Source organism: Canis lupus, chromosome 26 (genome assembly GCF_011100685.1).
Source record: "Canis lupus familiaris isolate Mischka breed German Shepherd chromosome 26, alternate assembly UU_Cfam_GSD_1.0, whole genome shotgun sequence".
Lineage (NCBI taxonomy): Eukaryota > Metazoa > Chordata > Mammalia > Carnivora > Canidae > Canis > Canis lupus.
Window position 1 is genome coordinate 10,182,295 of NC_049247.1, and position 12,167 is coordinate 10,194,461.

Consider the following 12,167-nt stretch of genomic DNA (forward strand, 5'->3'; position numbering starts at 1 on the left):
GGTTCGAATCCCACGTCAGGCTCCTGGTGCATGGAGCCTGCTTCTCCCTCTGCCTGTCTCTGCCTCTCTCTCTCTCTCTCTCTGTGACTATCATAAAAAAAAAAAAAAGATAAAAAAAAATAAATTGCTGCCTTAATATTTTCAATAGCAAGAGACCCAAAGCATAGTTGATTATTGAAGGGAAAAAAAATCTCCTCTCCTCTCCTCCCTCTCTGCTCACATTATAGTTCTTCCAAACATTCAGTTCTCTCTTGGTGACTAAATTATTCTTGGTCACAGGCTATATACCTGGATAAATGTTCATTGAACTAAAAAAAAAAAGATTAAAAAGATAAACAGAAAATGGTCCATAAATCTGACCTCTTCTCTAACAAGGTTTTAAGCAGAATTTAAAAGGCTGACATTGTTGAGCACTTTGCATCAGGCTTTGTCTTATTAAAATCTCACAAACTCTTCAAGTTAGGTGTTATTTTTATGCCCACTTTATAGCTGAGGAAATGGAAGCCTTGAACCAAGCTAGCAAGTGGCAGAGCAAAGACTAGAACCCAGGTCTGCAAGCTGCCTAAACCTGCTTCTTTGACACCTTGCCATATACTCTCCCCAAATGACAAGAACATCTACTTGCAAGCCATCAAAATACCCTCTCAAAAGGTTTTTTTTTTTCCTTCTCAAAATCCAAAAGGCAAGATGAGGAACATAGTTACACATACGGCTTAGGGCCCCTGGGAGTCGGGCCACAAGCCCTCTTCAATTAAATTATTCCCTATGTACAAGGTCCTGACCATGGAATGGGGTAAGAGATTTCCATGCTACTGAATTGCAGCAAAGATTAAAATGCAGCACAGGAGAAGCATTTTGCAAAAACCATGAAGAAAATAATTTGCTGATTACCTGATGGCAAGACACACTTCCTTCTGAATTTCAGAGCAAATTTGATCTTTTGGTGCCATCAACAACTGCCAAAGCAATAATCCAGACCGTCGAATGATGTCGCGATTCCTTTCAGTTTGTGGGCTGAAGAAAAATTTAAATACCACCTACAGAAACATAAGGGGTATATCTAAAAATACTAATTCTACTAGGGATAAAATTATCCCTTTGAAAAAAAGCATATAGTAGATAGTCTTCTGAACAGATATGCAGGTGGATTTTTAACCACAATCTCCTTGATTGTGTAACAGTATAATTACAGTAAATATTTTATATATATTAACTGCAATGAGCTACCTACAGCAATACTCCATTAACTGTAATACAATGAGTATGATTAAAATTCTAATTACAGGATTAGAATGTGGTTAAGATATAAGACAGGAATGTTGTTAAACTTTTCTTCTGGTGAAAATTAGCTGGCTGAAACCAAGTTTTGGGTTTCTTTTTCTCTATTATCTTACTTATGTCAAAACAGTGCATTTACCTGAAAGACAACGAGAATACAGCGTATAATACAGGTGTCTCCATTAACCATGGCTTTCTCCATAATGTCACAAATACTGCTAAGATGGTGTGCTTCAATTGGATGCTGCTTGCCCAAGACACTTGTGATTGGAAGATTGGGGTTAGTAGCAAGAAGATTGAGTTGGTGTATGCACATCGCACCAACGTGGTGCAATAATTGGTTTATAACCTCATTCGTGGTTATAGCCTCTTCTAAAAAAATGAAAAAGAAACTCAGTGAGGAAAGACATCTCCATAGGTGGCCCCTAAGGAACAGAAAACTCTGATTTACAAAAGGTACATGCATACTAGTACTAGGAGAGAGTATGCTGGCTCCCATCTCTTCTACTGCTTCTGGAGAATCCTTTTCCCCTGCCATAATGTTGAGGTGAAAATGAAAATACTAAGGAATTCCCGTTTTTAAAGAGCACTGAGAGAGCCCTTTCTATATACTGGACAATAGGTTAAATGCATTGCATTACCTTACAACTCTGCTGTAAACTTAGACTATTTTAGCCCTGTCTTATAGAGGAGTAAATCAAATTTAGAGAGGTTAAGTAACTTGCCCTAGGTCACACAGCTACTAAGTACAGAGCTGGGATTTGGAGTCAGGCCATCTCTGCTCAGAGCCCATGCTGGAACCAGTCTAGTAAAATCTATCTTCTATGGTTCCTCCATGAGAGAACACCACCACCACCACCACCACATCCCCGCCCCCATGTCCATAAATACCTCCTCCCACAGTATCTCACCATTTTTATCTCATTTAGTCACTGCAACCTAGAGAGCCATCAGTTCAACCCTGAGGTTCAAGAGCATCCTCTTACATAATAATAAACACCCCATGGATGGTCACAGGCATTCAGGGAATGGAAGTGAAAATAATCTAAATAGGTAAAATGCAAAACAAACAAACAAATTTGCTTTTCCCTTTAAACCAGCTGAAATGAACTGCCTCAAAGGACCAGGAAGGCAGGGGATCTAGGAGAGGCAGGCCCGAGTAGAGGTTACTTGGAGTTTCCCAGACTGTGGGCACTGAAGACTATGACAAGAGGACTCAAGGAAAATCAAAGAGAAGGTGAACTTGGCCCAAACTGAATTTTCCAATTGTATGTTAGCTGGAGGGCCAGGCCGGGTTCCATGCTCTTACAATAGAATTCAGGTTAGTATTATTCATCCTCACCAAAGACTTTCTGAAAGCTAGCCTCTGGGACCTAGCCAAAGAAATGAGGTCTTTGATATTTATTCTGAGTTACATAGGAAGCCAGTGGAGGAGTCTGAGCAGAGGAGGGACAGAGCTGACTACCAAGACTATACAGGACTCTGGCTGCTGTGCAGAAATGAGCAAATGGGGGCAGTGGAGGGCAGCTGCGAAGGAAGGAGGAAGGAAGACCAGGGAGCTGGCTACCCGGTAACCTGGTGAAGCCACCAACGCCCAGGCAAGAGTCATAGCAGCATTGCTGGTAGGATCTGGGGATAGATCTTGAGGGTCACAGCTGACAGTATTTGCTGATGTCCGTTTGGATATGAGATGTGAGAGAAAGAGAGTCCTAGGGAATTCTAATTTTGTGGCTTAAGCATATGAAGGAACTGTGATACCTATAGTAGCATCTAGGGGATTCAGCAGGTAGAGATTTGGAGAAGGGGGAAAATGGAGTATGTTTTTGACAAGATGAACATACCTATTAGATAACCGAGTAGAGGTGAATATACAGTCTAGAGATTAAAGCAAGAAGCTTGGAGAGAATAATTAGGGAGGCACTGATATATGGTTGACCTTTTTCTTATTTTTGCTCTTTTTTTAAAAAGAGATTATGAAAAAGATTATGAAAGAGAGAGAAAGCATGTGGGGGGAGAGAGGGAAAAGGACCAGCAGGCCCTCTGCTGAGTGTGGAACCCCACTTGGAACTTGATCACAGGACCCCGAGACAGTGACTTGAGCTGAAACCAAATCAGACACCTAATTGACTGAGCCACCCAGGGGCCCCTGATGTTTCTTCGTCCCTCAATAGCCTTATTAATATAGAACTTAAGATAAAATTCACCCATTCTAAGTGCACAATTCAATGATATTTAGTAAATCTGCACATATACCAAAATCAGGAAAACAGAGAAGTTACCACTGACCCTATAAAAATTATAAGGAAATAGTATGAGCAACTTTATATCAACAAATAAGAAAACTTAGATGAAATGCACAAATTTCTAGCAAGACACAAATTACCAAACTAACTCAAGAATAAAAAATCTGGTAACTGCATAGCCTCAAAGCATCACCTCCCTCAAAACATTAATTACTATAGCAATTAACATATGTCCACAAGTTCTTTGAGGCTCTTCCTTCTAAGAGGTGGAGCTTCATTCCCTTTCCCATAAGCTTGGGCTCAATGACTATCTACTAGTTGGAAAAATAAGGTAACTTTGCAGTGAAGAAAGCTGGCATTAAAACCAAGCAATTTTTTTTTTTTAAGATTTTTATTATGCAATCTCTACTCCCAAGGTGGGGCTCAAACTCACAATCCCGACATCAAGAGTCACACCTTCCACCAACTGAGCTAGCCAGGTGCCCCAAATCAAGCGACGGACTTTAATAATAAATCATGTTTATTATCATGTTTACATGATACCCTGTGATATCCTGTGACACATGTACCCTGTGATATAACAAAATGAGAAAAGCACTTTACCTCTGCAATACTCCTCCCTAAAATCTAAAACCTCAGTTCAAAATGAGAAAACTGAAGATGAACTCAAACTGAAGGATGTTCTACAAAATCCCTGACCAATACTCCCCAAGCGTGTCCTTTTCTGTTTTTCTAAAAGGATGACTCTATCCATCTATGTCTTCATTGCAGGTTTACTTCTCCCACCATTTCAAATCTGCTGCTGAGCTGCTCTTTGCAGTCACTGACCTTTTCAAATCCAGAATTTCCACTGTTTTCTTTTTTCAAAAATTTATTTGTTGAAATTCTCTATTTTTTTTAAGTCATAGTCATCATACTTGCATCTTTTCAACAGTTTCCTTTAGATCTTTCAATATATCCACAAAGGCTGCTTTAGTTCTCATCTTCTAAGTCCAACAGCTGAGTTCTGTCTATAGTATGTAGCCACTGACCTCTGTTTAGTTGGGTTTTTTTTCAATTCTTGTTTCTACTTTGTTACTTTCTTTCATTTGTGTACTTTTATTTTTTTAAATTTTAAGCCTGTCTTCCTAGGGATCATCTAGACTGAGTCAACGGGATCCCTGGGTGGTGCAGCAGTTTGGCGCCTGCCTTTGGCCCAGGGCGTGATCCTGGAGACCCTGGATCGAATCCCACGTCAGGCTCCCTATATGGAGCCTGCTTCTCCCTCTGCCTGTCTCTGACTCTCTCTCTCTCTCTCTGTGTGACTATCATGAATAAATAAATCTTAAAAAAAAAAAAAAAAGAGTAATCTAGACTGAGTCAAAGGCTGTGCTCAAATACCTTGGGCCAGTAAGTTTGCCCCTCCGGCTGGGTCTGTATGTTTTGGGGTAGCACACCAAGTTTCACACAGCTTTAAACTCTGTCTTGGATTTTACTTTCTGTCAGGCCCTCTCACATCTCTGCATGTATGTGCAGGCTCATGCTCGGCCAGGCCTGTGTGAACAACCCAGGCTGGGCCCTCTCCAGCTTCTTCTATGCACATGTGCAGGTAGCTAAACAAGGCCCTCTGTAGCTTTCTCACTACCTGGATCTCATGAGTAAATCTCTGGCTAGTTTGCTGGTTCGCTGCTCACCCTAATCACAACCACAACCTCAAGTGAGCTAAGCCACCAGTCTTCTCTGTTGGTTTGCCACCAAGATTAGTACTGTTACTGACATTGTTGGGCAGGAGTTTTTCCCATGTATTGCTCCAAATCAGGTCAGCCCCTCTGGAAACAAGGCTGCTGGTTTACATGATCTGCCCCACTTTGATGGAATTATTACACTGACCAAGTTTAAGGTGGGAGACAGGAGCATCCTCAAGTAAGAGTACCACAGACTCCTATTATTTTTACCCAAGTTCAGTGATTTTTATGAATATTCACTTCTCAATTTGGTGTATGCCTCTGGTCAGTTTCTAGAGCCTAGAAATAGTTGTTTCTCATAATGATGTCCATTTTATCAATGCTTTATGGGAAGAGGATTTGCTCCTCCATACCATACTATAACTGACCTCGAAGCCAGAAGATTTTAAGTTAACAGTTATTTAATATTAAGACTCCTAATATTAAGAAATACACATATCTGGGGCACCTGGGGGGCTCAGTGGTCGAGTGTGTCTGTCTGCCTTTGGCACAGGTCATGATCCCAGGTTCCTGGGATTGGGTCCTGCATCAGGCTCTCCACAGGGAGACTACTTCTCCCTCTGCCTATGTCTCTGCTTCTTTCTGTATGTCTCTCAAGAATAAAAAAATAAATAAAATAAAATAGCATAACAATTTTCTCTAAAAAAGTCTCAAATCCTCTGTTTATTTACATAATTATTTAATTAATCATAAACCAGGCATCCCTGGGTGGCTTAGCAGTTTGGCACCTGCCTTCAGCCAGGTGTGACCCTGGAGTCACGGGATCGAGTCCCGTATCAAGCTCCCTGCATGGAGCCTGCTTCTCTCCCCCTCTCTCTCTCTCCCTCTCCCTCTCTCTCTGTTATTCTCATGAATAAAATCTTTTAAAAAAAAATAATAATTAATCATAAACCAATCAGGTGGGGCACCTCAATGGCTCAGTCCATTAAGCGTCTGCCTTTGGCCCAGGTCATGATTCTGGGGTCCTAGGATTGAGCCCTGCATCAGGCTCCCTGCTCAGCGGGGAGTCTGCTTTTCCTTCTGCCCTTCCCCTTGATCATGCGCACTCTCTCTTTTTCTCTCTCTCTCTCAAATACATAAATGAATATCTTTTAAAAAAAAAAATCAGGCAACAAGGATGTTAGGTTTCAAGTTCAAAGAGGGAAAGCTACTGACACGTTTTGTTACTTGGGCAACGTTACCACTTACCCTACTGTGCTCTCTCATATTTGTTTTTTTTTTTTAATTTTTATTTATTTGTTTATTTATGGAGACAGAGAGAGAGAGAGAGAGAGGCAGAGACACAGACAGAGGGAGAAGCAGGCTCCATGCTGGGAGCCCGACATGGGATTCGATCCCAGGTCTCCAGGATCACACCCTGGACCGAAAGCGGCACTAAACCTCTGAGCCACCCGGGCTGCCCTCTCTCATATTTCATTAGGGAAAAATATACTCCTCTAAGACCACAAGTGCACCTCACCTTTGGGCTCAGTGATGATGTGGCTGACTCCAAGTCTCTGACAGACATAATGGAAGGCCTGGTTCCCTGGATTACACCACTGATCAATATAATCATTTGAGCATGTCCACAGCATGTTGTTCACTGTATCATAACAGGCACCTGCAAAAACAGCACACTATTCAGCTGCCATGTCACCATCTGCCTGTATACATATTTCTCCAAAGCACTGCTAAAGAATAGAAGGGTGGTTCTCTCCACTGCTGACAATTCACATCCCTATTCCCATATATTTATGTAGCAAAACATTAGATTAGGGCTCAGCCAAAAGGAAGCACTCAATTTCTATTTTGCTTAACTCCTGTGTAAGAATGGAATAGGTCTCATGGAATAGATAGTTCTTAGTAACTGACTTATTTGTGACCCTTTTAATTCCGAAAAGGATTTAAATGGTTTAAACCAAAACCCAGGTACTAACAGGACTAATGAACATTAACACACAGTAGAAGCTTTAATAACCAAGTCCAAAACTTAGATATGAGCTTCCTAGGAGCCAAGGCAAAGAGAATATCAAATATATTACATAATGTTCACTTCCTGACACTAAGAAGCATACTGATGCCTCATGGGAAATGAATCTCTTAAGGGTGCCTGAACTTTGAGAAATATTTGTTACAGGCATCATCATATAACCTGGACAGTATTTTCAATAGCAATTTAAGCAGAGGAATGGCATCTATGGTCATTTCTTATGTTGATCCTTAAAATTAAGCAGTGGCATCAAAAAATTATTTCTTACTAGGAAAAGGAAATTGGCAAGATTTTTTGAGAGAAATTGCAAAAACTTTGAATTTTCCAAGGAAAAGTGGGCATTTCTTACCCAATCCTGGTACAAGAGCACCACGACCCAGTGAGCTTCCAGCAGCATCTATGAGATCGGCACGACTTGTGAACTGACCATCCGAAATATTATATACCAAGCTAGAGGCAAGGACTTTGAAAACAAATATTAAGCTGTTTAATAAGCCTTACGGTGATGGTCTAGTTTTCAAAGTTTAAACTTTAGGCTCTTAAAAAGACTTTCATAAAAATCACACTTTTGCTGTCTATTGGTGGTAACAATGAGGAGACAGAATACAAACATAAGACCACAAAAAGGGACAAGTGCTTGGCTCAGTCGGTTAAGCACCCAACTTAGGTCATGATTTCGGGGTCATGAGATCAAGTCTCGAGTTGGGCTCCACTCAGTGGGAAATCTGCTTTTCTCTCTCCGGTCCTCTTCCCACTTGCAGGGAGCTGGATGTGGGGCTCAATCCCAGGATTTCTGGGACTCAGGGATCATGACCTGAGCCAAAGGCAGACACTTAACCAACTGAGCCCCCAGGTGCCCCTCCCAAATCCCTTCCTTCATTGTTTGCCATGCATACATCTTTCCCCAACTTGGCCACTTATATGCATAATATCTGTTTTTCATGACTTAAACTCAAGACCTCAGGATGTATCTGCTTTCTACCCCACTTCACAATAACCCTTTCTCTCAGATTCTGCAGCATTTCATCTGCTCCCCATGGTTCCCGGAAGTAATACATCACTGTGTATCATTTTCTATTTGTTTCACACACAAACAGTATTTCTCTCAACCAGATGAGGAGCTCCTCAAGGCAAGCACCACTTCCTACACATACTAGGTAGCCTCCACAGTGACCAATGTGGAACAAGACACAGAAGAAATTTAAGCATGTATTGATTTGTTGGCCTAGAGTAGAATCACTATGTATGTTATAACCTCATGAAAAAATGGCACCGTGAAGGCCTGCTTTAATCAAATGGGGCCAATTTGAGTTAATGACAAAGCCATGCCAAGAAGACTAAAAAGAATTTAACAAGACTAATGGTAAATAAACAGATAAATAATCCAATTAAAAATGGGTTTCAGGGGATCCCTGGGTGGCTCAGCAGTTTAGCGCCTGCCTTTGGCCCAGGGCGTGATCCTGGAGTCCCGGGATCAAGTCCTGCATTGGGCTCCTGCATGGAGCCTGCTTCTCCCTCTGCCTGTGTCTCTGCCCTCCGCCCCCATGTCTCTCATGAATAAATAAAATATTTTAAAATAAATAAATAAATAAAGGTTTCAAAAGATACTTATCCAAGGAGACATACAAATGGCCAATAAGCACAAGAAAAGATGTTCAACATCATTTGTCATTAGGGAAATACAAATCAAAACCACAAAGAAATACCACTTCATACCCACTAGGATGGCCATAATTTTAAAAAGCAGAAAATAAATGTCACGGAGAATGTGGAGAAATTAGACCCTTTTATGTTGCTGATGAGAATGTAAAACAGTACAGCCACTTTGAAAAAACAGCTTGGTAGTCCCTTCAGAGGGTAAACATACAGCTACCATATGACCAGAATTTTACTCCTATGTATATACACAAGAGAGGTGGACATATGCCTACACAAAAACTTAACATGATTGTTCATAGCAGTATTACTCAAAATAGCCAGAAAGTAGAAACAACTCAAATGTCAACAAAATGGGATATTATCCATGCAATGGAATATAATTCAGCCATAAAAAGAATGACGTAATAATTCCTACTATCAAATGGATTAATCTTAAAAACATTAAAAAAGAAGAAAGCCAATCACAAAAGCATATATATTATATAATCCCATAAATAGGAAAAGTCCAGGGATGAATCCGTACAGACAGAAGTAGACAAATGGATATCAGGAACTGGGGTGAGGCAGGGAAAAGGGGGAGGGACTGCTAATGGGTATGGGGGGGGAGGTTGCTTTTTGAAGTGACAGAAAATGTTCTAGAATTAGATAGTGGTGATGAATGCATAACTCTGAATATACTAAAAACCACTGAACTGTATACTTAAAAGGTGTGGATTTTATAGTATATTATAGCTCAATAAAGCTTGTACTAAAAAAAAAGAGACTAATAATAAATTTACACCATTTATTTTAAGTGCTCAAGGGACATCTTGGTCACATGATCTTTTTTTTTTTTTTTTAAGATTATTTATTTATTTATTCATAGAGACACAGAGAGAGAGAGAGAGGCAGAGACACAGGCAGAGGGAGAAGCAGGCTCCTTGCAGGGAGCCCGATGATGTGGGATTCGATCCCAGGACTCCAGGATCACGCCCTGGGCTGTAGGCGGCGCTAAGCTGCTGCGCCACCGGGGCTGCCCTTGGTCACATGATCTGTTAGAGAAAACAAGCTGTTGAGAAAAAGTCCAACCAATTTGATTCTAAAAGCAAAAGAATGTTGAGTTATTACAAATATTTAAATCCCAAACACATACAGTGTGTTGAATGTACCTGAAAGGGCCTAAAGGTTTATAATAGACACATGATTTTGTATAAAGTGCTGAGGTCAAATTTGTATCTTCCCGCTTAGAGTATGAAATGCCTTTTAAAAAGACATTTGGGGCAGCCCCGGTGGCACAGGTTTAGCGCCTCCTGCAGCCTGGGGTGTGATCCTGGAGACCCGGGATTGAGTCCCACTTCCAGCTTCCTGCTTGGAGCCTGCTTCTCCCTCTGCCTGTGTTGTGTCTCTGCCTCTCTCTCTCTCTCTCTCTCTGAATAAATAAGTAAATCTTAAAAAAATAAATAAAATAAAAAGACTACATTTTAAATATAATCCTTTAATGGGATAACTGTAAGCAAATCATTTTAAGAGGACAGAATATGAAAATATTGGGAAATGAAAATAAATAGATTTTAAAAACATTTTAATTTTATGTGTCTAAACAAATTTCAAAAAAAATCAAAATAAATAAATAAATAAATATAAATATAAATATAAATAAATAAACAGATTTCATGGAAAAACACAAAAAGTGTTACCATATATGAAAGGAACATTTGAGTTTTTGTTTGTTTCTTAGAAATACTCTAATATAACTTTATTGCATATGACCACCAAACAATAGTGTGAGATACTATTTTCCTTTTATTCTTTGCAGGTGGGAAACCTGAAGCTCAGAGGAGTTAAATGATGTTCCTACGGTAGCAAAGCTACAAAATAGGAATGTAAAAGAAAGTTTTATTTTTTAAAGATTTTAAGTAGTCTCTACACTCAGTGTGGGGCTTGAACTCACAACCCCAAGAGTTACACACTCCACCAAATGGGCCAGCCAGGTGCCCTGAAACATTTTTTGACTCTTGATTTTGATTCTATATTTTATTCCATTTAACTATTTGCCTACTCTGAAGCCAAGATCACAATGCTTTAATTACTATAGTATGCCTCCCTCTTTTATATAAAAAAAAGTATATATACTTAATTAACAACATTAATTTCTGAATTAGATTTTTTTTGCTTACCTTTTATTTATGTGTCCTAAAATAGAGGCACTTCACATATTTTATTTAGTAATTTGGAATTTTATTCGTAGTGGGTAGAACTCTTGCTGTGTTTATCAGTAAATAATATGGCAATTGAGTATTTTATTTCCTAAAATAGTCCTGAATTCATTATTATTTCTAGTAATTTTATAGGATGATGGTTTTCAGAAGTGTACTACTGTATCACCTACAAAAATTATAGTTTTGATTCTTTCTAAACTATTGACTATATTGATAAGTTTTGCTGTAATCAAAGAGCTACTACAAACAACTTTAACAGAGTAAGTTTAATATTATTAATAGAAAAGCTTTAAATTTCACAGTTAGAGACAACTGGGCAGAATGCCACAAATAAAATGCACTTACTTTTTAAAGATGACAAACCACTTGTTCCACCAAAAAGAGAACGGGTGGCAGAGCTGCCTGACCCCCCTGGTGGTGGGACCAGCATCACTAAGTATGTGCCACAGGTATAGATGGGCGTCTTCCGAAGCATTTTCAGAGGTAGCCCACAGCTAGTATTTGCTGGTGAAAGGAATGAAAATAGTGATAAGTATTTGAAACACAGATTAATTTGAATGCCAAAGTAGATTACAGTATAATGAAGGAGCCCCATATTCAAACAAGGATATACCCAGATGTGGAAAATACAACAAGAAGCAGTAAACTAAAGAGAAATAATGATCTGGCCCAGTAGCCTGGCCCCAAGCTCCCTGTTTCATGAGCTGAACATTTCTCAAAGGTGTTCCCAATAATCAATATGCCTTTATGTCTCAAAACTTCTTTCAAAAGAATGAATCCTCACTTGGACTAGATCTCAGAATGAAAGAAGAATCCTACTGTTTGTGTTTCCCAGAAACTACACTCCAACAGACATCTTTTCATTTTATACAGAACAAATTCTACAGGTTGGGCTTATTACATTCATTACAAACAGCTCTGAACATGAAATCAGCCAGAAATTTCAATGTATAACTAATCAATAAAAGCTTTCACAATACCTATCACAGAACCATTTTATACCTTCATGATTTATAACTCCTTATATATATTATATATTTATAAAACATATATATTAAATATATTATACATATATTTAAGGTCAGTGACATAAACT

The 12,167-nt window shown here is 39.3% G+C and overlaps 1 protein-coding gene across 7 annotated transcripts in view; it reads right to left on the reverse strand.

Annotated features, from left to right (window-relative positions):
* HECTD4 (HECT domain E3 ubiquitin protein ligase 4) overlaps positions 1 to 12,167 on the reverse strand; it is a 188,882-nt gene that overhangs the window by 92,060 nt on the left and 84,655 nt on the right. For all 7 annotated transcript variants that reach the window (XM_038575137.1, XM_038575138.1, XM_038575139.1 and 4 more), the window contains exons 9-13: positions 11,417 to 11,575; positions 7,564 to 7,677; positions 6,705 to 6,845; positions 1,418 to 1,650; positions 892 to 1,037 (exon numbers count right to left, since the gene is read on the reverse strand). In XM_038575137.1, the coding sequence (XP_038431065.1) occupies positions 892 to 1,037; positions 1,418 to 1,650; positions 6,705 to 6,845; positions 7,564 to 7,677; positions 11,417 to 11,575 (793 nt within the window). The remainder of the gene's footprint in view (positions 1 to 891; positions 1,038 to 1,417; positions 1,651 to 6,704; positions 6,846 to 7,563; positions 7,678 to 11,416; positions 11,576 to 12,167) is intronic.